Source organism: Triplophysa rosa, linkage group LG10, assembly GCF_024868665.1.
Source record: "Triplophysa rosa linkage group LG10, Trosa_1v2, whole genome shotgun sequence".
Classification (NCBI taxonomy): domain Eukaryota; kingdom Metazoa; phylum Chordata; class Actinopteri; order Cypriniformes; family Nemacheilidae; genus Triplophysa; species Triplophysa rosa.
Window position 1 is genome coordinate 16,792,659 of NC_079899.1, and position 23,512 is coordinate 16,816,170.

The 23,512-nt window shown below is 39.6% G+C and overlaps 2 protein-coding genes across 4 annotated transcripts; both read left to right on the plus strand.

Moving 5' to 3' along the window:
- Positions 1-474: 474 nt before the first annotated feature.
- Positions 475-8,527, plus strand: ppp1cb (protein phosphatase 1, catalytic subunit, beta isozyme). Its single transcript, XM_057343177.1, has 8 exons — positions 475-587; positions 3,732-3,863; positions 4,196-4,426; positions 4,600-4,704; positions 4,843-4,914; positions 6,686-6,837; positions 6,948-7,082; positions 7,160-8,527. Exons 1-8 carry the CDS (start codon positions 536-538, stop codon positions 7,262-7,264), a joined length of 984 nt encoding a protein of 327 aa, XP_057199160.1. The 5' UTR covers positions 475-535; the 3' UTR covers positions 7,265-8,527.
- A 2,162-nt stretch (positions 8,528-10,689) lies between these two features.
- On the plus strand, positions 10,690-23,155 carry rab3gap2 (RAB3 GTPase activating protein subunit 2 (non-catalytic)). Of its 3 annotated transcripts, none has more exons than XM_057343171.1 (35): positions 10,690-11,002; positions 11,930-12,003; positions 12,226-12,346; positions 12,446-12,527; positions 12,810-12,857; positions 12,945-13,020; positions 13,152-13,253; positions 13,358-13,457; positions 13,628-13,726; positions 13,815-13,963; positions 14,048-14,127; positions 14,214-14,303; positions 14,405-14,544; positions 14,686-14,881; positions 16,181-16,324; positions 16,415-16,497; positions 16,614-16,678; positions 16,763-16,853; positions 16,943-17,064; positions 17,387-17,591; positions 17,716-17,813; positions 17,966-18,071; positions 18,147-18,307; positions 18,456-18,630; positions 18,713-18,853; positions 18,967-19,073; positions 19,159-19,225; positions 19,380-19,450; positions 19,523-19,558; positions 19,641-19,760; positions 19,885-20,100; positions 21,230-21,319; positions 21,637-21,837; positions 21,983-22,147; positions 22,226-23,155. In XM_057343171.1, exons 1-35 carry the CDS (start codon positions 10,891-10,893, stop codon positions 22,376-22,378), a joined length of 4,086 nt encoding a protein of 1,361 aa, XP_057199154.1. In that variant the 5' UTR covers positions 10,690-10,890; the 3' UTR covers positions 22,379-23,155. The 3 variants fall into 3 exon arrangements, with proteins under 3 accessions (XP_057199154.1, XP_057199156.1, XP_057199155.1); XM_057343173.1 differs by having other exon boundaries at positions 19,641-19,703; XM_057343172.1 differs by having other exon boundaries at positions 19,641-19,715; positions 22,226-23,154.
- The last annotated feature ends 357 nt before the right edge of the window (positions 23,156-23,512 follow it).

A 23,512-nucleotide genomic window follows, 5' to 3' on the forward strand; every position in this document is an offset into this window, starting at 1 on the left:
CATTTACCCCACCCACCTCAAAGCAGAACAAAAGTATTAAATATTAGAGACATTGCGATGCGGCCCTAACGTGCATTTGAAGATACTGTCATTATAAACATGATAACTGAAAAATCATATGCCAAAAAAAGAATTGTATACATTATTTGTAAAGTGCCCTGCTATGCGTCATTAAAAACAAGACATATTGTAGAAAACCTTATTATATTATAAGTTTTTAAAATGTCAATTGTATTTATTCGAATAAATTAAGTTAATATGAACGAAGCGTAGCTGTGTTACTGGTAAATCGAGAGTACATCCATCTAGAAACGAAACCAAATACACAAGTAGCCAGACATTGAACAATAGAATTCACCACCAACAATTAAGTTGCTTTCAACGGGTCAAAAGTTCACATGTACAATAATTAAATATGCATGGTAAGGTCATTAATATTGACGTAATTGCCTGTAACTAAGTGAATGACGTCATTCTGAACGCCCCCCCTAGCGTAGGTTTATGGAAGCGCCGCATGCAGAAGTCGTAGCTGAAGATGGCGGAGGGGGAATTAAACGTTGACAGTCTTATTTCTCGGCTTCTTGAAGGTGAGCACCGTTGAGGCGATGACATTATGAGCTACTTTGATTACTGACGCGTCCGGAAAATTGCTGTTTTGTCGTGGTCTGTTTCTTTGTCGGTTAAATGGAAAATTGGGCGCGTTTAAAGAGAGCCAGCTTCGGGTCTCGGCGCCCTGTTTACAAACACGGCTGTGGCCGCGGGGTTTGAGCAGCCTTTATATCAGTGCTGGGAGTTTCCTTCAGATTACATGTAACCTTACTTTTATTTAGCGAAACGAGAATGAAACATTAGAGATTAAACAGCCGTTATAAGGCAGAAGCGAGTAAATAAGAGACACGGGGCTGTGTGGCCGTTGCGGTGTTCGCTGCGTCGTTGACTTCAGTCAAATGTAACCGACATTACTCCTCTTCTCAATGCGAGTGTTCAACAGTGTATCATTTTACAATGCTTTCTCCTCGTAACGTTACAAAGTATTGTTTTCATAACGAGAAAATGTATCTTCGTCATTTTGCATTACACTGCAGTTAAAACTATGTATGTCTTAACGTTTACACTGAATCCATCTTAATTTTTAATAGAAGAATTACATTGTATTATATAGTAATTATTACTTACTATTCCCCTATCATAAAAATTAAACTCGACTTTTGTGATAATTATATGTCGTATTGTCTTTATAACTTCACACTGTATTTCTAAGTTACATTAGAACACTCGGTAGCTATACTCTACAATAAAACGTTTTTCTTGTCATATAGTTTTTTTTAAGTATTACATTCACTATATTTAGTTCTCAATGACTCATTCTCTTAATAACGTTAAACTTTATACTTCATGTAAATGTTGTTGTGTTTATAACGATACACTTTATTCTTAATACAACATGAGGTTAGATTTTTCACCCAGCTCAGATGATGAAGGACATACTGAACCTTAAATTCGTAACATTGCTTTGTATAATATTTATAGTATTAATATTTATCTTGGTTATATTGAATTATACATCACTTGGCTTTTGTTGTAGGCAACTTGGGTTTAAAATGATTCCCTCTATACCTTATATGCTGGCATGGACATTTTTGGCTGTGTTCATGCAAACAGCATAATTTAGCAAAAGGTGTATATTTTTATCTGAAAATGAATAATTTACTCAAATTTGCTTTTGTACACACAATTGGTGTGGATCGTCAAAATTCTCCTCATTGAAACCCATAAAAACATGAATATTGAATTTTGTATGTGTCATGGCATTTACATTTATGTGTTTTAAAAGCTAGAGCCATTAACATTACATTGTCAGTAAAGAAGAAAAGCAATTATTTCTATTTTGGGGAACTCTTTCAGCATGTGTGCTGTGGGTTATTGGTGTCCATCATTTGCTGTTCAAGGGCGATATTACAAAGCATTTTCAGTGATAATATGGCATTCTGAGATAGGATGTTCTTGTAAACAACCACATGGCTCATTTCACCACCCTGATCATGATGGCCTTGTGCCCATCCATCTGGCCCAACACCCTCCTGCTGACCCCTCACTCAGCAATGCCATCTGTGATTCTGTGTGACCCTAAAGTCCTGCATCTTCCTTCTTCTCACCTGTTTTAATTTTCTTACAGACACATTTTTGTCTGTTTTTTTATGCTCCAATTTTGTCTCTTAATCGCCCTTGTCTTTCTCTGATCTGTGGAGCTCAGACAGCCTGCTGTTCTACCCACAGTGGTCGGAGAGGACTGTCATAATCTTTAAGATTGTGCATGTGGATTGCTAGTGTAATATGGTTATTTTGGGAATCAAGTGTAGTTTGTCTATGTACTTTTGTTTGTGTTGTTACATACCTTGTCACTGACATTAACAATGAATCAGATCATGGTTTTGTAATTCATTGCTGCTCTAAACAAGTTGCTTTTCTCCAATTTGTAATCCAGCTCATACTGCCTTGTCCAGATCAGATTTTTCTTACGTTTAGTCATGCTGCAATAACACAGACATTTCATCAGCTCGCAGACACACTCAAGCACACACACTTTAATCTGTACCCATGGCAGCAGTGTTCCATCATGCCTGTAACCACAGAAATTGTTCTGCACTTTACACACACAGTTGTTGGGATTACAGCGTTTCTTGCAGAGACTCTTCAACATTTCTAAAGCGTGTGGGATTTGTGAGGGTGGATGGCCAGAAGGCTGAAATGGTTCTTGCTATTATGTAACTGTAAATCATGGATGAAAGAATAAAACTACATATACACTACATATACTGTATGGCCTTTGACACGTCTTTCCTAATCTGTCGCTCTTGCTTCTGTACTCTGTCTTGGAGTGATTTACGGCTACAGGTTGTCATCTAGACAAAGTTCACAGGCAAACAAGAGCTGTGAGTCTGTCGTCAGACACACTCCTCTGCTAAATTGCAGTTTAACTGTAAAACATTCCTGCAGAATTCCAACCGTTCTCAAAATTCCCACTCACAGAAGCGGTGTTTTGTATTTACTATGTCAAACTTTTCAACCGAAAGTGTAAATTAAAGGGACAGTTCACTCAAAAATAAAAATTTGGTCTTCATTTACTCACCCTCGAGTAGTTTCAAATTTGTAAAAATGTCTTTGTTTCAATAAACACAGAAGAATGCTTGTAACCAAACAGTTCTTGGCCACCATTGACTGCCATATTACAATGGTAGTCAAAGGTGCCCCAGAACTTCGAAATATCTTCTTTTGTGTTCAACAGAACGAAGAAATGTGTCATAAAAAAATTCCTACTAAATGAAGACAGAATGATCATTTTGGGTTGAACTGTTCCTTTAAAGAGTAAGCTACATCAGAGATCAACTTTTATTGTTATTTATGAATTATTACACATTCAATGGCATAAACGTATGTCTGTCAGCAAGATGCCAGTTAGTCTCACACGCCCAGACTTTTGATAATCAACAAAGTCTGTTTCACTTTGCAGCTTATTCTCACCAAGAATCGGCCACTTAGATGGGATGAAACTTGACACATTTAATCGGCCACAGTTGTGTTTTTATGTGCCATTTAAAAGTGACGTTATCCAAACTAGTTACCCACAATAATAAACTAATTTGGGAATTATTGATATTGCAATGTTGTACAATGGAAAGACAAGCAGAAATGAGCAAATAATAATGTTATTGTAACATTTGTTCTTGCAGTGCGAGGATGTCGTCCTGGGAAGATCGTTCAGATGACTGAAGCAGAAGTTCGAGGACTCTGCATTAAATCTCGGGAGATCTTTCTTAGTCAACCCATCCTGCTGGAGTTGGAGGCTCCACTTAAAATCTGTGGTAGGTTGGATATCCTCCTCTCCAGAGTGGAAAGGATCTCGACCGTTGTAATTACATTCCTTCCCCTCAACTCCTAGAAATGTCAAGGTTTTGGCAAATCTGTGTGTGTGTGTGTGTGTGTGTGTGTGTAAGTAGAACGAGTTATAAATATAAATGTAATGAGGATAGGTTTGAGGTCATTTTCCTTCTTTCTGTGGCGCACCTGAGACGCTTATGTGCATGTGTGTGTGTTCGAGTCATTAGCCTGAATTTTGTGTTGTGTGTGAATTCTTAGTTTTCCTTTTATTTATGTTGCTTCATTGATTTCTAATGGCACTTATGTCTTTCTGTAGGTGACATCCATGGGCAATACACAGATCTGTTGAGGTTGTTTGAATATGGTGGTTTTCCTCCGGAAGCGAACTATCTCTTCCTGGGTGATTATGTGGACCGAGGGAAACAGTCTCTGGAGACCATCTGCCTCCTACTGGCCTATAAGATCAAATACCCCGAGAATTTCTTCCTACTGAGGGGGAACCACGAGTGCGCCTCCATTAACCGTATCTACGGCTTTTATGATGAGTGTAAGGGTCATAGCGCATGCATCAAACACTGGAGTTAAAACACACCCACATAAAGTAAATCTGATATTACATTATTGATTTTCTCACCCACTCATGCTTTGACACACTAATCAAACTTTCAGGTCACGCACCATGCTGCATTGTTATAAATATCTAAATGTGTTTTGCTGCAGGCAAGCGCAGGTTCAACATCAAACTCTGGAAAACTTTCACAGACTGCTTCAACTGCCTCCCAATTGCTGCCATCATAGACGAGAAGATCTTCTGTTGCCATGGAGGTGAGAACAAGAATGAATGATGGGTTGTTTTACAGGACTGACTTTTGGCCAGATGAAATAGGGCAACAAGAGTCTAAAAATATTAACACTTGCTCTCTCCGGCTGTCTCTTTTTGTCTTTCTGTGTCCTTTTTTCAAGGTCTTTCTCCTGATCTGCAGTCAATGGAACAGATACGCCGGATTATGCGACCAACCGATGTCCCGGATACAGGTGTGTGGCAGGGCATTGTAAGCCTATCAATTATCGATTCCGCTTAACGATTTTCGATTCTTATCGTTTTCCAGTTTCGATTCCACAGTTGGTGTAAAACATTTAGATATCAACCTGTTTAGTAATTTAGCCTGCTTATTGACTGGTTTTCAAATATATATATGCATATTTATGAGCACCATTTTGTGTGTATGTACACATAGCAACCATGTTTTGTCTGATTTATTGCAATTTGCATTACCATAGTTTAACTACATCATGGTTGAACTGTAGTACTATAATGAAACTATGGTAAATTTGTGGTTTCTTTGCTTTACTGCAAACACTATAGTTAAACTATGCTTACTATAGTAAAAAATATGGTTCATTTTCATAATGGATTTTATTGCGATATCAGCAGATCACAAGTTAACACATGCAGATTTCGCGAAATACGAACACAGGAATTGTTAAGAGGAATCACAATTTTAATTTTACGTGTCCGATTCCTATTCCTTTAGATTCAGATCCAATTCCTAACCTTCGATTCCGAATTGGAATTTATTTTCTAATCAGTGGCCTTTAACTTATAGCAATCTATTGTGAAATCAAATTCTGTGTGAAGTACATATACATATATTAACATTTATTCATTTGGCAGACGCTTTTATCCAAAGCGACTTACAAGTAGGAGAGCAAGTAGAATCAAGTGATGTTCACATGGGGCCAGTTTTTGCGTTCCATCTGTGCCGTTTTTAACTGTCAAATTATATACATATACAGATAGATGTATTTGGCTATAGTGCAGTGTCTTGCTGTTTTTTAGAATCTCAGACCATGTGTTTGGTAAGATGCCATGAAAAGTGACCACGTTTTTTCTACAATGCATTTGCATTCTGTTGTGCTCCATTTAGGGCTGTCACGATTATGAAATTTGATTGACGATTAATTGTCTAATAAATCATTGCGATTATGGCGATTAATTGTCTGTTTTAGGGCTTTGGCGATTATGACGATTAATTGTCTGTTTTTGAGCTTTGACATTTAATTCTCATACATTTTTGATTCAGCGATTGAAACGACCATATTGTTCTGAATACAAGACTATGGTTTTTTTCTTGGAAATACATCGGAAAAAATTGGGTCATCATATATTTAAGGTTTAGGGTTTTACCTGTCAATAATACAACCAACAAATACTTGTAAATGAAGAAAATTGATCAGGTGTGAATTGAAGCCACCATTAAAATGCTATCGGTCATAGAAAAGCTTCTAGTCAGTTTTTTTCTCACTTGCAAGACTACAGTAAAATTTTACTTGTGTGTTAATGAAATTTTGGTAGACTGGTTTTCACACTGAGATTTGCTTAAATAATATAAAATTGTACTGCAGGTAATTTGTATATGTTTTAGGGTTTTTTTAAGTGATTGTGTTGTGGTGGTACATTTGACAAGTATTACCATGCTTTAGTAACAATATATACACTAAAATATGTAATATGCAGATACACTACAGCTCCCCCTAGTGTCTTCTATAGAGATGTGCAATAATTGCGATGATCCGAAATCATCGCGATGAGGTCAAACAATCGCGATGAGACGATTATTTAATAATCGTGACAGCCCTAGCTCCATTTAGTATTTTTAATTTGATTAAAATGTCTGAATTTAATCAAATGTGTGAATTTGAATCATTGAGGGAAAAAATATATGTTTTGTAGAAAAAATCGGGATGATAAAATGAAATATCACAGATTAATTATGTCACACATTCTATGTGTCTTGGTCTGCAGGGCTGCTCTGTGATTTGTTGTGGTCAGACCCAGATAAGGATGTTCAGGGGTGGGGGGAGAACGATCGTGGAGTGTCATTCACTTTCGGTGCCGACGTAGTGAGCAAATTTCTCAACCGGCATGATCTGGACCTCATCTGCAGGGCACACCAGGTACCAATGAACTATAGTGACTTAGAGTAGTTGGTGTGTTGCAGGTCCATGAGGATGGTTATGGGTTTTATGTCTAGTTTGTGTTGTATTGAATGTTTTGTGTTTTGTAGGTGGTTGAGGATGGATATGAGTTCTTTGCAAAGCGACAGTTGGTCACTCTGTTCTCAGCACCAAACTACTGTGGGGAGTTCGATAATGCTGGCGGAATGATGAGTGTGGATGAGTCACTCATGTGCTCTTTTCAGGTGCGTTGTCATCCACACACACACACACACGCCGTGTACTCTCATATTGCTTTCTCACTGACTTCTTTCTACCACAGATCCTGAAACCATCAGAAAAGAAGGCAAAGTATCAGTACAGTGGGGTCAACTCAGGGCGACCTGTAACCCCGCCCCGTACTGCCCAAGCTCCCAAGAAGAGGTGAACAGCTTGCCACCAAGAGTCACATCCTCCATCACCCCAGGAAACCACCCCGGCTGGGGCATCTGTACCCCTAACTCCCCTCTGGAATCTCTTAACCTGCCCTGCCAACCTTTTCTGTCTTAAAATTTCTTAAAGTTTGTGTACAGAAACTTTGCTGTGACCGGTTGACGGTTTCTTGTTTAATTTGCTTTGCTTGTTTGTTTATTGGTATTTTAATAACAATGATAAGGTAATTAATAATAATGCTTTGGGAAGCATCTCTTCTTAAGCAAAACACACACATGCTCTCACACAAAGATCTCAGTAGTGTCCTAATATGTTTGCATTTGGTTAAACTTTACTTCGGTACTCTTTTATTATTTAAGATTAATGTTGATTCATAAAGAGAGTGAAGAAGTATTTAAAGTTCTTGCGTATTTCGCTACACTCTGAAGTTTCAACAATAGAGGATTTCACGCACACGCACACAAACACACACACACTTCAGCCCTAGATCTCAGGCTTATCTGTTAATTCTGTCAGGGTGCTGGATCACAATTCAGTAGACACTTTACATGATCACAAAAGACAGATCCATCGTCTAAAAACTAGGTCAGTGCAAAAAAAGCTAGAAAGGGGATTTTAACACTGATGTTGTTACACACATTCAGACAGCTGCATTTACAAACAGCATTGCATGTTCTGTTGTCTTAATACCTCTAGGATTTACAACAAAACTCTATAGTCAGACCTTAACTGTTTAACGTGCTGTTTTTATGTCGTATGATAGTAACAATCAGGAGAAGTGTAAAGACATACCACTTCTTTGCATGACCCATGTTCACACCAGTAATAACCTGTCTGAAACGTCACGCCCCCACCAGCCATTTTTTTAGCGGATAATAAGAAACAGCTGACACAAGTGTAGCAAATGGGAATGGCACCTCCCAGAGGAAGACACTGGTTCTTTTTTTTTAAAGAATTGCACTTGTTTGACGTAGCCCATCCATATTTAGAGGGTGATAATGATTCTATTGGATTTATTGAATGACTTCAACGTAATACCAAAAGACGGAGCACATTTGGCACATGAAGATTAAAAATGCCTATCAGTGATGGAGCATTTCCTCACATTGATATACATTTTTTGTTTTATTTATGTGTTGTTGTTTACTTCTTGACTTCCTAATTTATTTTCAAATTTTGGGAAAGCTATCAGTGTTCTAAAGCAGTTCATGAGTTTTGCTTAAGTGGGCTTTAAACTTAATAAATGGAAGAAACACTTTGCCTGCCTGCTCTGTGTTTGCGTTCTATAGTAACCAGATAATACAAAGCGGATTCAACTGGTAGAGACTACAGTTGCTGAATACAGATTCATCCAAATGCATTGTTGAACTGGCAGACCCTGTAACTATGCAAAATCTGAATGAGTGCAATATGCGGCCTGTTGTCATAGCTACTTCAATGGATTGTCAGAATCCATTTCAGTGTAGCCAAAACCAAACACTATTCGAAATTAAGACCACTCATTACTAAAATGTAAGGAATAATCTGAAATTTAATATGAAACATTAATTTAATTATCTGAATATTTGTTTGTTGCATCACAGTATTACCACTGCTATGGTATTTTGTGTCTCTATATAAAGATTGTTAACTAGGTCATCACATGTCTGGTTGTACAGTGACAGTACACCCCGGGCTTAGATTTTACCCAAGGATACAATGTGATTTGCCAAAAAGCACTTTACTGAATCAACATATCTATTAACCAGTCAGATTTTAGAGGGAGTCTTGTATAACATCTTAATGGGATAATTCACCCAAAAATGGATTTTTTTATCATTTACTCACCCTCATGTCATTCCAAACCTGTATGACTTTCTTCTGCAGAACACAGAAGAAGATATTTTGATAAATGCTGGTAACCAAACAGCATTGGCCCCATTGACTTCTATTGTATATAGACAAAACCACTGACACATCTCAAAATATCTTCTTTACATGTTTGAAGGTGAATAAATGATGACAGAATTTTTGTTTTTGGGGTGAACTATCCCTTTAAACATTATTTATTTACCATACACTATGTTTAAAGAACTAAAACCTTCTTTGAAGTTGAACATAAAGCATCTGCTTCCCTTTTTATTTTTAACATAAGTGTGGAAGTCTCTGTGGTGCTGCAGGTTCTAAATCATTATTTTAGTTCTACCAGCAATATTTTTTATTTCTCCTTCACACTGAAATCCCTAGTCTGGTTCTCATTGCCCTTTGTGCATCCATCGGTGTCTGCTCCACCGTTCTGCCTCTCACGTGAGCTGTAGTCCAGGTCCAGGCATTGTTCACTGCCCTCCTAAGTGGATCATCAAAGAGACAGCCACAGACAAGAAGGCAGGGCAGGGCCATGTGCAGTTCAGCCAAAAGCCAGACAAACAGCAAGAAGAAACAGGCCTTCAGAAGCTGTACTGCAATGTCAGACCACTGCGTTCCACAGATCTCTTTCATCCAAAAGCCTAGCTGACTTTCTCTGAGAGACTCAATCAGAGAGTTGAGGCAAGTGTTCCTGTTCTGAGAGATAGAAAACAATAAGTTATTGTATTGTATTGAATTATCTGCCTGGTCTACTTGTAGTGCCGTGCTTATAATAACATTATAATAACTTACAATACCTTTTGGCTTTGAGGTGAACGTGGAGAATGGATTCCTCTTGCCTTGACGTTGAGTCTCTTATTCTTGAGATTCGCCCTTGTTCTCATACACTCTTTCCGCTCCATGGTCAATTTTCTTGTGTAGAACATATGCCATGAATACGTTTACTTTACAACTGTGTTCTTGAAATGTTAAAGGGATAGTTCACCCAAAAATGAAAATTCAGTTTTCCTTCTTTGGTAGTCAGTGGTGCCTCAGAACTGTTGGTTGCTAACAATCTTCCAAATATATTTCTTTATGTTCAGCTGAACAAAGAAATGTATAGCCTAGCCTACAGGTTTGGAACAACTAAAGGGTGAGTAATTTTTGACACAATCTACATTTTTTGGGTGAACTATCCCTTTAAGCACTGATTTCTGAAAAAGGCACCGAGATATTCAGATACTATTTTACACTATACCTCATTTCTTATCTACTTCCTCTAAGGCTTTTGACAGTAACAATCTGATCCAATATCGGCCTTAGATAAGAAAGACGCTGCAGAAGATTTAACAATTTAAAAGAAATTAAAACAGTTCTTAACGTGCGCTGACGTCAGTGTACGTTTTGACATTTATCACGAAACACAAACGTTTTTAAACCGTGTTTACAAAGTGCTTTGCAGAAAACATATACTTCTATAAAAAACAATAAAAGAACGTAAATAGTTAACAAAATAAAAAAGTACGTAAAGCAGAATAGATAAAAATCTGCCTTCCTCCGCGTCAGCAGGGGGCAGTAACGCTCACCGCGTGCCTGCAGCCGATCTCTGTGTGTCATTCCGAACTCACAGCAAAACAACATACTGACACCTCAGCTGGATCTACTGACCCGTCTGGGTCCAAAAATCACTTAACACCATCGGCAACCTCACCGACAGGCTCATAAACACACCAAGCGACGGATTCAGTCCCTGGGAGCGAGTTTATGTCGCAGTAAGGGTCTGGTTCCGCCCGAATCATGTCCTGCTGTCTGCTGGATTTCGGCCGAGTCCAGGAGCTCAGACAGGTGCGAGACTTTCTGTTCCCCAGACAAGACAACGCAAATCCGGAGGCGGACAAAACAAAAGCAGGTACAGCTGTTGTCAGTACGTGTGTTTTGGTTTTGCTTTGGATCAGTTTGTTGATGTTTTTCTGCACTGCGGTGTTGGTTCCGAATCATTACTTACTGCTGACAACAGAAATAACAGATAGCATCCCACCAACAGAACTCAACACATTCCCAGTAGAGATCCACATAGACCATTGTTTCCATTAACACCGATGCAACTCCCATATAAACATTAAACCAATTACAATTTTGGTTATACTTTCTAATAGTGTTTTTTTTCAGAAGGGTGGTTTAATAGTGGTTCTGAGAGGACAGTGTAGAATAATATTCATAAGCAAAACTAAGAGACTGTAAGTGTCAGTGATTTGTAAGGTTTTTGTAAGAGGTAGGTTTTGGAGTACTAGGTTTAGAGAGTAAAAATACAATCAGATAACATTAAAAACAATAAAAGCCAGTGAAAAGTATGTTAATAAAAGTGAATTATCAAAATATAATGGAGAGAATGACTTATTCACTCTTTGCAGAGTGAGAGAAAGAGGGAGTAGAGCAAGAGAGAGGGAGGAAGGGAGGTATGTTTGCCCTTGGTGAATGAGTCATCCTGCAGAAGTGTCCTGAAACACATGACTGTCTAAGTGACAACCCGAATGAAACGAAGATAAATAATGAGAGAAACGAAAGCTGTAATGATGGCTTGTAAATTATGTTTATTATTAAATTATTATGTAAGATTCAGTCATAGGATTGACAGGCGGTGAGTCAGCACCCATAGAGATATGCTTTGCAGCGTACAGGGAATAAAACAATCAGAGAATGTAGAGGCATAAAGTGACAGTGCGTGCTCAGCAACTGAAGGACATCGGGCCGAGTTAACAGACTGTTTGACTAGGTTTACCCTCCCTGACCATATTATTCATAGCTTCTCCAACCATCTCTCTCTGCCTGTCTCTAGAAAACGAGTTAACATGGGATGACTCAGACTGGGGCTCCTGGGAGAATCCTGAAAGGACAGAGGATGGAACGCAGGTTTGTTTTACATGTCTACCCGAACTCATGCGCTGTTATTTTTATCGTGAAACACAAAAGACAAAATGCCATTGGTGCTTGCGTGTTATAACCAAATGTAGCTTTTTTAGTTCAAATTCAAGAGCTACATCGTTCAGAATGATTTTCGGTGAATAATGACTTTCAATCTGCCTATCATACAAAACAATACGTTGCATGTTTTTGTGTGTTTTTTCATTCAAGACCGAACAGGAAGCACAGCAGCAACAGGACACCTCCTGGCTGCAGGACTGTGTGCTGTCGCTCTCCCCTTGCTCAGATCTGCTGGTCATCGCTGGAGAGCATAAAGCCGCTTTTCTCTCCGGTACACACATACAGTACTGTTTTCTGGTAACATCATCTTTTGTGGAGGTGGATTATTCATTAGTTTGACTAATATGACGATTGATTGATTGATTGACAGCTAAGTGGCGGACAGATGAAAGTGGACATGAGGAAATGACCCTCGCCATGAGCTGGAGCGGAACACTGAGTGTTGAAGAAGGGTGAGAGATGGAAGAGGAGATGTGGGGGTCAACTGTAGATGGCTTTTTTAGGAAATAAAATAAAAGGATGTGATCCCTCAGGATTATATGTTGTAATGATGGAAAATAAAAACTAGTAGTGCTGAAGGAAAGCATTGTTTTGAAGTTGCTTAAGAGAGTTTGTAGTTTATGTGTGTTTAATAATAACTGATTGTGATAAATTAAGAGTGTAAAGGGAGAAAAACAAAAAGTGTTACATCAACTGTCTGTTTACATTTGTTTCTTAATGGTTTTTTTCTGCAGGGAATGTATCAGTAGCATTATCTGTATTCCACTGGCCAGCCAAAAGAGGTAGGTACATGTTGGCCTTCCTAGAACTTTGACTTCGATCAAGTCTTTCACATACAGTACATGTTTTGTGTTTTTGTTTGTGTTCAGGAGTTCCACAGGCCGGCCTGATTGGACCTGTATCGTGGTTGGATTCAGCTCAGGTTATGTCCGTTTCTACACCGAGGTACTGTTATAATTTCTGACTTATAACCTCACCAGCTATACATTAATATTTTTAAATAAATATGTTGTATATAATCAAACTTTAAGACATACAGATAGTGTACTGGTTTTAGACTGTTTGTGTGTATATAGAGTGGTGTTCTCCTGTTGGCTCAGCTGTTGCATGAAGATCCAGTGCTCCGTCTCAAATGTCGCACCTATGAGATTCCACGACATCCTGGAGTAACGGAACAGGTACCAGAACATAGACACGTGTGATGAAGACAGAATCTCATTCACTCATGTTTATGTTCGATATTTCTGTGTTCTGATTTGCTATCTGCCTGTCTTTCTATCAGCATGAGGAGCTGAGTATTTTATACCGAGCAGCCCTGGTCACCGTGGATGGGTTTAGTCTTTTCCAGTCTTTACGTGCCTGCAGAAACCAGGTCGCCAGAGGTAAGAGAACGTGTGTGATTTGTCTGTTTGGTTTTAAAGTAATACGTGCACTAAGACACATCATGAGCACCTTTAGTAATTTATTCCTTTTCTCTTTTTTTATTTATTTTGTCTTTTATGTCTTGCGTTGTTACACTTTTGCTCTTTGTCTCTGTTGCATTGGCGTTTAGCTGCAGCAGCAGGAAGTGATGTCATCCAGCCTCCACCATTGGCCTATAAGAAGTTTGGCCTACAGGACATGGACACAATTACAGACCACTCCAGCATAGGTACGAAAAGCTTAATGAATCCTAAAGCCTTACATGTAAAACCACAGTCGAAATATTGTTAAAGTCAGATAATGTCTATTTCTCTTAGGCATGTCGACTTTAAGTGTGTTCGATCAGATGAAAAACGCCTCTGTCCTGGGGGGATTTAACGCTTCGGTTAAAGGAAGCCCTCCTGCTATGAGTCAGTATATTACAGTGGGAGGAGGGCCATACACAGGCTTCTACTACGCTGTAGAGGTAGACACACAATATCTCTCTCTTTTTGTTTGTAATACTTCATGACCAGTTTTCTTGTATAATTTATCTCTCTCTCACTTTCAGGGCAGTTCTCAGCCTCTCCTCTCTCATGTGGCTCTGGCAGTGGCCAGTAAACTCACATCAGCTCTTTTCAGTGCTGCCAGGTCTGTCTCTTGACTTTTATCAGCACTAGCCATCTGTCCTTAAGCTCAGTTTACTCACTCTGTGTCGCTGTTTTCCTTCTCTTCAGCGGTTGGTTGGGGTGGAAGAGTAAAAACGATGAGGAATCAGTGCAGAAACAGAAACCAAAGGTGGAGCCGGCCACTCCCCTTCCTGTTCGGTAAGTCTATATATGGGCGTGCTTCCTCCCATTACTTCACACATTTGTCTGTACGTAATTGCTTAGGGACTCCAATTTACAGCACATCGTTTTTTCATCAGGTTTGGTCTTCCAGATTCTCGTCGGCATGGCGAGTCGATTTGCCTCTCTCCATGTAACACTATGGCTGCAGTCACAGATGACTTTGGCAGAGTCACGCTGCTGGATGTGGCACGGAGCATCGCTATCAGGATGTGGAAAGGTGAAAGAGAGAAAGACGTGTTTCCTACACGGACATTCTCAGATAAATGACTAATAAATAGTAATCTCACATTTGGGCTGTAACTGGGCGTCCTGTCAGAAATAATATTTTTAAATGTCTGTTTTGTATTTGTGCTTTCAGGTTATCGTGACGCTCAGCTTGGATGGGTACAGGTGTCAGAAGCACGTGGAGAAAGAGAAATAGCAACGTCTCCCTCTATGCCCCGTCGCCATGCCCAGTTTCTCGTGATTTATGCCCCGCGCAGGGGTATTTTAGAGGTGTGGGGAACTCAGCATGGACCACGAGTGGGGGCTTTTACTGTGGGCAAACAATGCAGGTAGAAATACACACTCATACTCTGCTATACACTCACCTAAAGGATTATTAGGAACACCTGTTCAATTTCTCATTAATGCAATTATCTAATCAACCAATCACATGGCAGTTGCTTCAATGCATTTAGGGGTGTGGTCCTGGTCAAGACAATCTCCTGAACTCCAAACTGAATGTCAGAATGGGAAAGAAAGGTGATTTAAGCAATTTTGAGCGTGGCATGGTTGTTGGTGCCAGACGGGCCGGTCTGAGTATTTCACAATCTGCTCAGTTACTGGGATTTTCACGCACAACCATTTCTAGGGTTTACAAAGAATGGTGTGAAAAGGGAAAAACATCCAGTATGCGGCAGTCCTGTGGGCGAAAATGCCTTGTTGATGCTAGAGGTCAGAGGAGAATGGGCCGACTGATTCAAGCTGATAGAAGAGCAACTTTGACTGAAATAACCACTCGTTACAACCGAGGTATGCAGCAAAGCATTTGTGAAGCCACAACACGCACAACCTTGAGGCAGATGGGCTACAACAGCAGAAGACCCCACCGGGTACCACTCATCTCCACTACAAATAGGAAAAAGAGGCTACAATTTGCACGAGCTCACCAAAATTGGACAGTTGAAGACTGGAAAAATGTTGCCTGGTCTGATGAGTCTCGATTTCTGTTGAGACATTCAAATGGTAGAGTCAGAATTTGGCGTAAACAGAATGAGAACATGGATCCATCATGCCTTGTTACCACTGTGCAGGCTGGTGGTGGTGGTGTAATGGTGTGGGGGATGTTTTCTTGGCACACTTTAGGCCCCTTAGTGCCAATTGGGCATCGTTTAAATGCCACGGCCTACCTGAGCATTGTTTCTGACCATGTCCATCCCTTTATGACCACCATGTACCCATCCTCTAATGGCTACTTCCAGCAGGATAATGCACCATGTCACAAAGCTCGAATCATTTCAAATTGGTTTCTTGAACATGACAATGAGTTCACTGTACTAGAATGGCCCCCACAGTCACCAGATCTCAACCCGATAGAACATCTTTGGGATGTGGTGGAACGGGAGCTTCGTGCCCTGGATGTGCATCCCACAAATCTCCATCAACTGCAAGATGCTATCCTATCAATATGGGCCAACATTTCTAAAGAATGCTTTCAGCACCTTGTTGAATCAATGCCACGTAGAATTAAGGCAGTTCTGAAGGCGAAAGGGGGTCAAACACCGTATTAGTATGGTGTTCCTAATAATCCTTTAGGTGAGTGTACATTACATACAATCTGAAAATACATATTTATTCTCTCTCTTTTTCAGGCTACTCTACGCAGGTCACAGGTTAATGGGTGTGAATAGTGTAACCAGTCAGGGCTGGCAGATACACACGCAGCAGATGTGTCTGTTTGACCCTTGTAATGGAGTTCTGAGAGCCATCACCATACCATTCCACCTGGCACTTAGGTATAGACACACACATGCTGTGTAAATATTCATTAAAACACATGCACATAATACAGATGAGCACAGATGTCTGTTCCATGTGTTTGTCAGTGATAAGAAGAGCGAGCGTGCCAAAGACATGCACCTGCTGAAGCGACTCACCTCTTTATTGAGGAGCAGAGAGGTGGAGCCAGGTCAGAACTGCCTTATTCATATTCACGAGAGGTCATCCATATGCAGCAACATTTATGAATGTTTCTTTCTTTTGAAATATTAACCAGTTTTGTGTGACTTGATGTTTGATTTTTAGCTCTGCTCGAGAGCGAAGCACAAAGTGTGTTACTGGACATTAAACATCCAGCTATTAAAAAACAGGTTAGTAAAACTCACAATCACACATATCTGTGCTCCAACATTGTGTTGTTGACATATAGATTAAGGAAAATATGTGATTGACAGGCCTTGGAGTCATTGCTGTCTAATAAGAATGCACCAGTGTCCTGTTTGACCAACGTTACTCGTGCACTATTGGCCAGCCTGAAAGAACAAGGTAATGCCCTCGGTTCTCACTGGGTGTGGTTTGTTTGTAATATTTAAGTTGAGTTATTCCATTTTTATCTGTTTTTCTTTTTGGATCAGATCCTGAGGCAACAGACGAGTCTTTGGTGCAGTTCTGTTCATCTCAACTCAAACTGCTTCAGCTTTATACAGATGTCCAACTACTGCACACACCAGATACTTCACCTTCTGAGACCGAACATGTGAGAAACACATAGACTCACTATCTTTTTAAATATGCAGTTCACCCAAAAATATAACATTCGTCATCATATACTTACTGTCATGTCATTTCAGACCAATATGATTTTCATTCACGAAAGAAGGACCCTGATCTTTTCCATGCAATGCAAGTGAACGGTGACCACAACTGTCTCTGGTCCCCATTCACTTTCATTACAAGAAAAAGAGCAGTATGCTAACATCTTATTTTTTTATTTCACTTAAGTAAGAAGTGATGTGGGTTTGGAGTGACATAAAAGTGAGTCAATTATGACAGAATTTCTGTTTTTCTCCTCTCTGCAGCTGTCGGTGTCCGGCACTGAAGAAGATCTTGCTCGAATCAGCCCAGTCTTGAAGCAATACACAGAGATAAACTCACGGCCCTGTGTTTCATTCGCTCAAGACTCCGCTGGGCCGTTGCCTGTCCGAACATTCCTGTCTCAGTTGGAGTGGGTCGACGGAGAGCTGAGAGTGATCAAACAGCCCGATACAGACTGGACCCAACTGGGTATAACAGCTTTTTATACGTCATAAATGTCGGTTTTTCTCTTTTGTTTATTGTTTTACATTTGGTATTCATCCTGTGAGTGGCATGATACATCCGAGTGTCTGTGTGATGTTTGTGTTTACAGGTAGTTTTCTCTTTTGGGGTTGTCTTTCGGGTCAGAGTCCTTTACAGAGAGTGTGTGAGACTTTACAGGAGAGCGGCATCAGTCCTCAACAGCTGCTGGTAAGAGAAAAGTGGAGAGAAGCAGTGATGAAAATATAAAAAGAAAAAAAATGAATATTAAAAATATTGCATTTTGCAGATTTGCAGAACTGAAACATTTGCTCTCTCTCTCTCTCTCTCTCTCTCTCTCTCTCTCTCTCTCTCTCTCTCTCTCTTTGCTTTTGACAGTTTGGCTGAACAAAGAAAAGGAGGTTCTGAAGTGTTTGGACGCCGTCTCGAACTTGCACACTCTACTCTTCACTATAAGCTCAATGAAAGGTCTTCAATGACATTTACTTTCTTAAATGTATATGTCATAATAATGTTTTTAAAGTTCATATTCGTGTGTGACAGGAGCAGTTGATGAGTCATGGGACGGGCAGTCTGTCTCCCCCTGGTGGCAGCAGGTGCGCACAGCGTGTCTTCAGTCTGAGAGCTCGGGTGCGGCGCTACTGGCAGCTCTGGTCGCTTATCATGTAGCCAAAAGTGCCATCACCAGATTGGCACAGAGCAAAGTGAGTTTGTGTGCTTGATTAAGTTGCATCAACATTGTTACTTTAGCTCAATTGATAGAAGTCGTGGATTCGTTCTAGGGTTAGTACTGAAAACATGTATAGCCGCTGTCAGTGCATCAATATGAATGTATGCCAAATAATTCTGTAGTTTCAGGAGGAGTGGGAGTGTGTGTCTCTGGAGCTGGAGCAGTGGGTGGTATGTATAAAGCAGCTGGAGGATGTTCTTGCTTTGCAGACGTTGCTCTGTCTGCCACCCCCTCAGGGCTCTACAGGGGGCGCTGCTTCACGCTGCTCGGTCAAAACACTTTCAGAAAGTGGCAGAGGTAGGCAAGATGCACACAAATTTCTGCTCTCTGTCAAATTAGCGTTAAATATGTAAATATTTACAATTAATGTCTCTGGTAGGAGGTGTAGCAGATTGTGTGTCCAAGCTGATCTTCAGGCAGGGTGTGTGTCCAGAATCCTTGAAGGATATTCTACAGCGGAGGGTGGAGAATCAATCTACAGAACAGCCGTTACAACGAGGAGGGCATGAGAGACTGGAGGGTAATCATGGAAATTTTAAATGATCACTTATCATGTGACGTTAGATCGTTAATGTTTAAGTATGAGCTTTTGTGTGTGTGCTTTGTGTTCAAACACATTTGGTGTTATTTCAGAACTGCTGGAGTGCGTGTGTCAGCGATTCCCAAACTCACTGTCTCCTGATGTGTTGTTTGCTCACTGTAGCTGGGAACATGTGGTCCAGTGGAACAAAGACCCAGAGGTAAGGATGAATGCAGTGACAATGCTATAGAAATATCAGCCAATCACAGAGAATTTGCTTTCTCAATCTTTCTTTCTCTTTGCAGGTGGGGCAGTATTTAGAGTGGTCTGTGGAGTTTTTGAAGATGATCTCCAATCCTCACATCCAGCTGGGTAGGAGACATCGATTAAAATGACATGTTTTGGCTGTAACCATAAGTTTAATTAGTTTTACTATTAGAGTGGAATACTATTGAAAAATCAGTCTGTAGTGATTCAGACATTCTGAATGAATCTCTTCTTATTAATTCATTTGTGTGTGTCTCAGGTATCTCCGCTATGATGTGGCACACGTTCATTGTCAAACGATTTTCAGCAGCTGCCTTCCTAATGGAAAAGGTGCGTGTGTACGTCATGCATGCATGTTTTTTGCACAGGAAACATCGATTGACTGTGTTTTTGTGTTATCAGGTGGGGAAAGCACCCAAAGATCGACTTTGCAGACGGGTAAGAAATACAAAGCAGAAAACAAAGAAATACATTTTGTTCTTGTTCATTGGGATTAATGTATGAGTGTCTGTGTGTTTAGGATGTCGGAATGGGAGACGCAGCTGTAAGGAGTTTCCTGGGCTCCTGCGTGCAGTTACTTCAGGTTCTGATGGAGGTCTCGTCTTCCTCTTTTCTCCCTTCTTTTCCTTTTTTCACCAGAGTAAGGACTGATCAAACAAAGGATGCATGGGCAGAAATATGTCTATCATTTTCCACCTGATCATGCTACAGTTTGTTGCATTGCATTAAATGGTCATTTTAAAAAGAAATTTCTCACCTTGTAGGCGGACTCTGGAGTGGAGGAAGTGTCTGCTCCAGACGTGTGTGTGGAGGAAGTATGGAGCGCCGCGGAGGGTCCGGTCTCTATAGTGGAGTTGGCGATGGATCAGCGATCTGTTCACTATCCGCTCGTTCAGCATCACTGCGTGTTAGCATCACTGCTTCACGCCGCCATGACTTTCTCCCTGCGTTTGAAACCCCTCAGCCTGTTTGACAGCAAGGTACAAATTTACACACACACATACACTTCAAAATGTATCATTTATTAATTTTGGTAAAAGTATGAAGTGTATGACCTTTATTTGGACGACACGAATTCAGTCAAATTTGTATCGACGAAACTCCACTATAAGTCTATTGAAATGTATTTGTTGTATATGTAATTTTTATTTACTATGTATAAAAATGAGGGCAGTCAAACGATTAATCATCCAGAATAAAAGTTTGTGTTTACATAATATATGTCTGTGTACTGTGCATATTAATTTTGTATTTATAAACACAAAAACACACACATGCATGTGTATATATATTTAGGAAATATTTACATGTATTTATTTATATTTACCAATAAATTATTTACAAACGTTTATTTATTTTTATATTTTCTTAAATATATGCATGTATGTGTATGGTTTAAATATCCAAAATTAATATGCACAGTACACAGACATACAGCCGCGGAAAAATTTTATAGACCATTATAGAGGATGCTTTTCTGATTTAAAAATGTACTATTTATATATATTTGTTTATGTAAAAGATCATTTTTGTTTCATTCTGTGAACTACTAACAACATTTCAACATATTTCAACATATAAGAAAAAAATAGTTTCTATTTGCATTTATTTGCAGAAAATGAAAACTGTAGAAACAGGTCAAAACAATAGTAAAGATGCTCTGTATTTATTCAGACCTCGAATACTCAACTGCAAAGAAAACAAGCTCATAATCACTTAAGCAATACAACAATATTTGTACATGTATTTATGAAAAGTATTTTTTATGTGATTACCCGGATCATTTAAAATGTTTTCATGTGTCTTGTCATGCTGTCAGTCTTTCACATTGCTGTTGGATGACTTTGTCACTCCTGAGGTTTGACAGTTCCTGAGGTTCAGAAACACTGGAATAGCCACAATACATCTAGAAATGCTGATCTGAAATAAAAACTTAACTTGTTCCGCGGCTGTATATTATGTAAACAAACTTTTGTTCGGTGTGCGATAAAACGCGATTAATCGTTTGACAGCTCTAATAAAAATCTGGAAAAAAAAGAACTAATTACAATTTGATGAGTTCACCTGCATATTTGTGCTCATTTGTACTTCAAAATTTTCTATCAACAGGGTAAGAATGCATTCTTCAGAGATCTGACCTCCATTCAGCTGTTGCCTAGTGGAGACACGGACCCCAACCTGGTAGCTCTTAGACAAGAGGTGAGAAACAGTGCCCCCCTCAGCACTGGAGGCAGAATTTTAAGTTTTATTTGCCAAATATGCATCTGGTACAGTGACAGTGACATGGTTTTAGCCACATAATATAATTAATGGATGGCAGGGGCCGGTTGGATAAACACCTTAGACGAGTCATACATGTTAGTCTTCGAGACTGGTTATACGTTCTTTAAGTCAGTTACATAAAATACACAATGGTCCTTTAAGACACAATCTTAACTTAGTTACTGTGTTTATGCAACTGGCCTCAGATAAATGTTGGGTCTCGAACTAACAGTTACATGTTATTGTGTGTGTAGTTTCTGATGTCTGTATTAACAGGCTGGGTGAAGGCTCTGGCAGAAGCTGAGGAGAATGGAGTCAGACACAGTAGCAGTGAAGACGTGTGGCCATCTGTGTGCATGGAGCTCTCGACTCTACTGCAGGTCAATACTGACATTCTGCGCAGACACCTGGTGTGCGAACTCTACAACCAGGGCCTGGACCTGCGAGCAGAGGAGGTAACAAGACACACGATGCATTAAATCTCCTTGCACGAGTGAAATGTGTGGAGAGCTATTCTGTCTTGTTTCTTTAATTAGTTTATTCTCTTTTGTTCATAACATGTTTGTTCGTTCTGTCGTTTATTTTTCTGTTGTCCCTCAGGTGATGATGGAAGTTCAGGATAAGGATGTTTTGGGCTCTCAGCTCTTGGTGCTGATGGGTCAGAGACTCTCCTTCTCTCTGCTCCACTCACAGACACAGACCAAACCTAACATGGAGCTGCTGGCCCGTCTGCCACCCACCCTCTGCACCTGGCTAAAAGCTATGGTAAGAAGACACACCCTAACATTTACACTGCTCTCAAGACTCCGACAGTCTTTAACTCACCCTTATTATGTTTGTCAGGACCCCAGTGAGCTTCGTTGCCCCTCGGTACCTCTGTCTCAAAGCGGCCAACTAATCAACAAAGTCATTGAAATGCTACCTGAAAACCACGCACAGTACAGCCTTGCCCTCCACCTGCTGGAGGCTGTGGACTCTTTACAGGACGAGCCCTGATAAACAGATGTGCAAGACTAGAAAGAATGAGAATACTTTTATATATGTATAATCCAGATGCTAAATCTGTTCCGGGTTTTACGCAAACCTGAAAAATCGTCTTCATCAGTGATCTTAGCAGGGTTTAATTTCTCCTCCCAACAATCACTAACATAACACCTAGACACTAGAATATCTAGATCTCCTATCCCAGAATGCTGTGCACATTGGATGTCCCAATGAGATGAGGTCAGGGATAAAGAGCCTTGGGTCACCATCTGAAAGTGTTAATAGAAGTAAAACAATGATATCATGTACACTAATTTACATGTAATTATAAAGTCTGGGCTGTTCTTTACAAAGAAGCCTTAACTGAATATTGTCCTATATCATCAAAACATTACAGTGTATGAACGCCATATGGGAGAGAGATATTCTTCTATTTTGACTTCTATGTTTTCAATGATGTTTCTCATTTACTCTGCCAAACAAGTGTCTAATATTTGTCTCATTGATGCTTTTTATTTTAAATGTACAACGTTTCATCACAAGTTAAGACTGAAGATTCATTTTCACTAGTTTCATGCAGTCCTGTACTAGTTGGTGCATTGTGGCTGCCCATGTGATACAATTTAACCATGATACCAAAAATAAACACTTTTAGGAGTAGTTTTAATGAGTTTGCTGTTTTGTAAGTGAACGTTCTCGTTAAAAAGCAGAAGGGATGTTAAAGGGATGAACATTCTGTCATGAATTACTTAACCTCAAGTTGTTCCAAACTTGTATAAATTTCTTTGTTCTAGTAATCACAAAGAAAGATATTTGGAAGAATGTCAGCAACTGAGATTTCTGTGGCACCATTGACTAACATTAAAAAGGTTTTCCTAAATTCTTCAAAAGATCTCATTTTGTGTTCAACAGAACAAAAAAAAGATAAGGGTGTCCCAGAAATCTCAGTTGCTAACATTCTTCCAAATATCTTTCTTTGTGTTTAATAGAACAAAGACATTTATACAGATTTGGGACAACTTGAGGGCGAGTAAATTAATACAGAATTTTCATTTTTGGATGAACTATCCCTTTAAACTAAAAGTGCTGTTAATTTTAGAAAATTAGAAAAAAGTCTCAAACAAATCTTGAATACACACTTAAATC

Excerpts from the sequence above, each read along its gene's own strand:
- ppp1cb (XM_057343177.1), top strand. The coding sequence starts at position 536 with ATGGCGGAGGGGGAATTAAACGTTGACAGTCTTATTTCTCGGCTTCTT. Across the intron at positions 3,864-4,195 it reads GGCTCCACTTAAAATCTGTG|GTGACATCCATGGGCAATAC; the intron begins GTAGGTTGGATA and ends GTCTTTCTGTAG. Across the intron at positions 6,838-6,947 it reads TCATCTGCAGGGCACACCAG|GTGGTTGAGGATGGATATGA; the intron begins GTACCAATGAAC and ends TGTGTTTTGTAG.
- rab3gap2 (XM_057343171.1), top strand. The coding sequence starts at position 10,891 with ATGTCCTGCTGTCTGCTGGATTTCGGCCGAGTCCAGGAGCTCAGACAG. Across the intron at positions 12,347-12,445 it reads TAAAGCCGCTTTTCTCTCCG|CTAAGTGGCGGACAGATGAA; the intron begins GTACACACATAC and ends ATTGATTGACAG. Across the intron at positions 17,592-17,715 it reads TACAGACTGGACCCAACTGG|GTAGTTTTCTCTTTTGGGGT; the intron begins GTATAACAGCTT and ends TTGTGTTTACAG.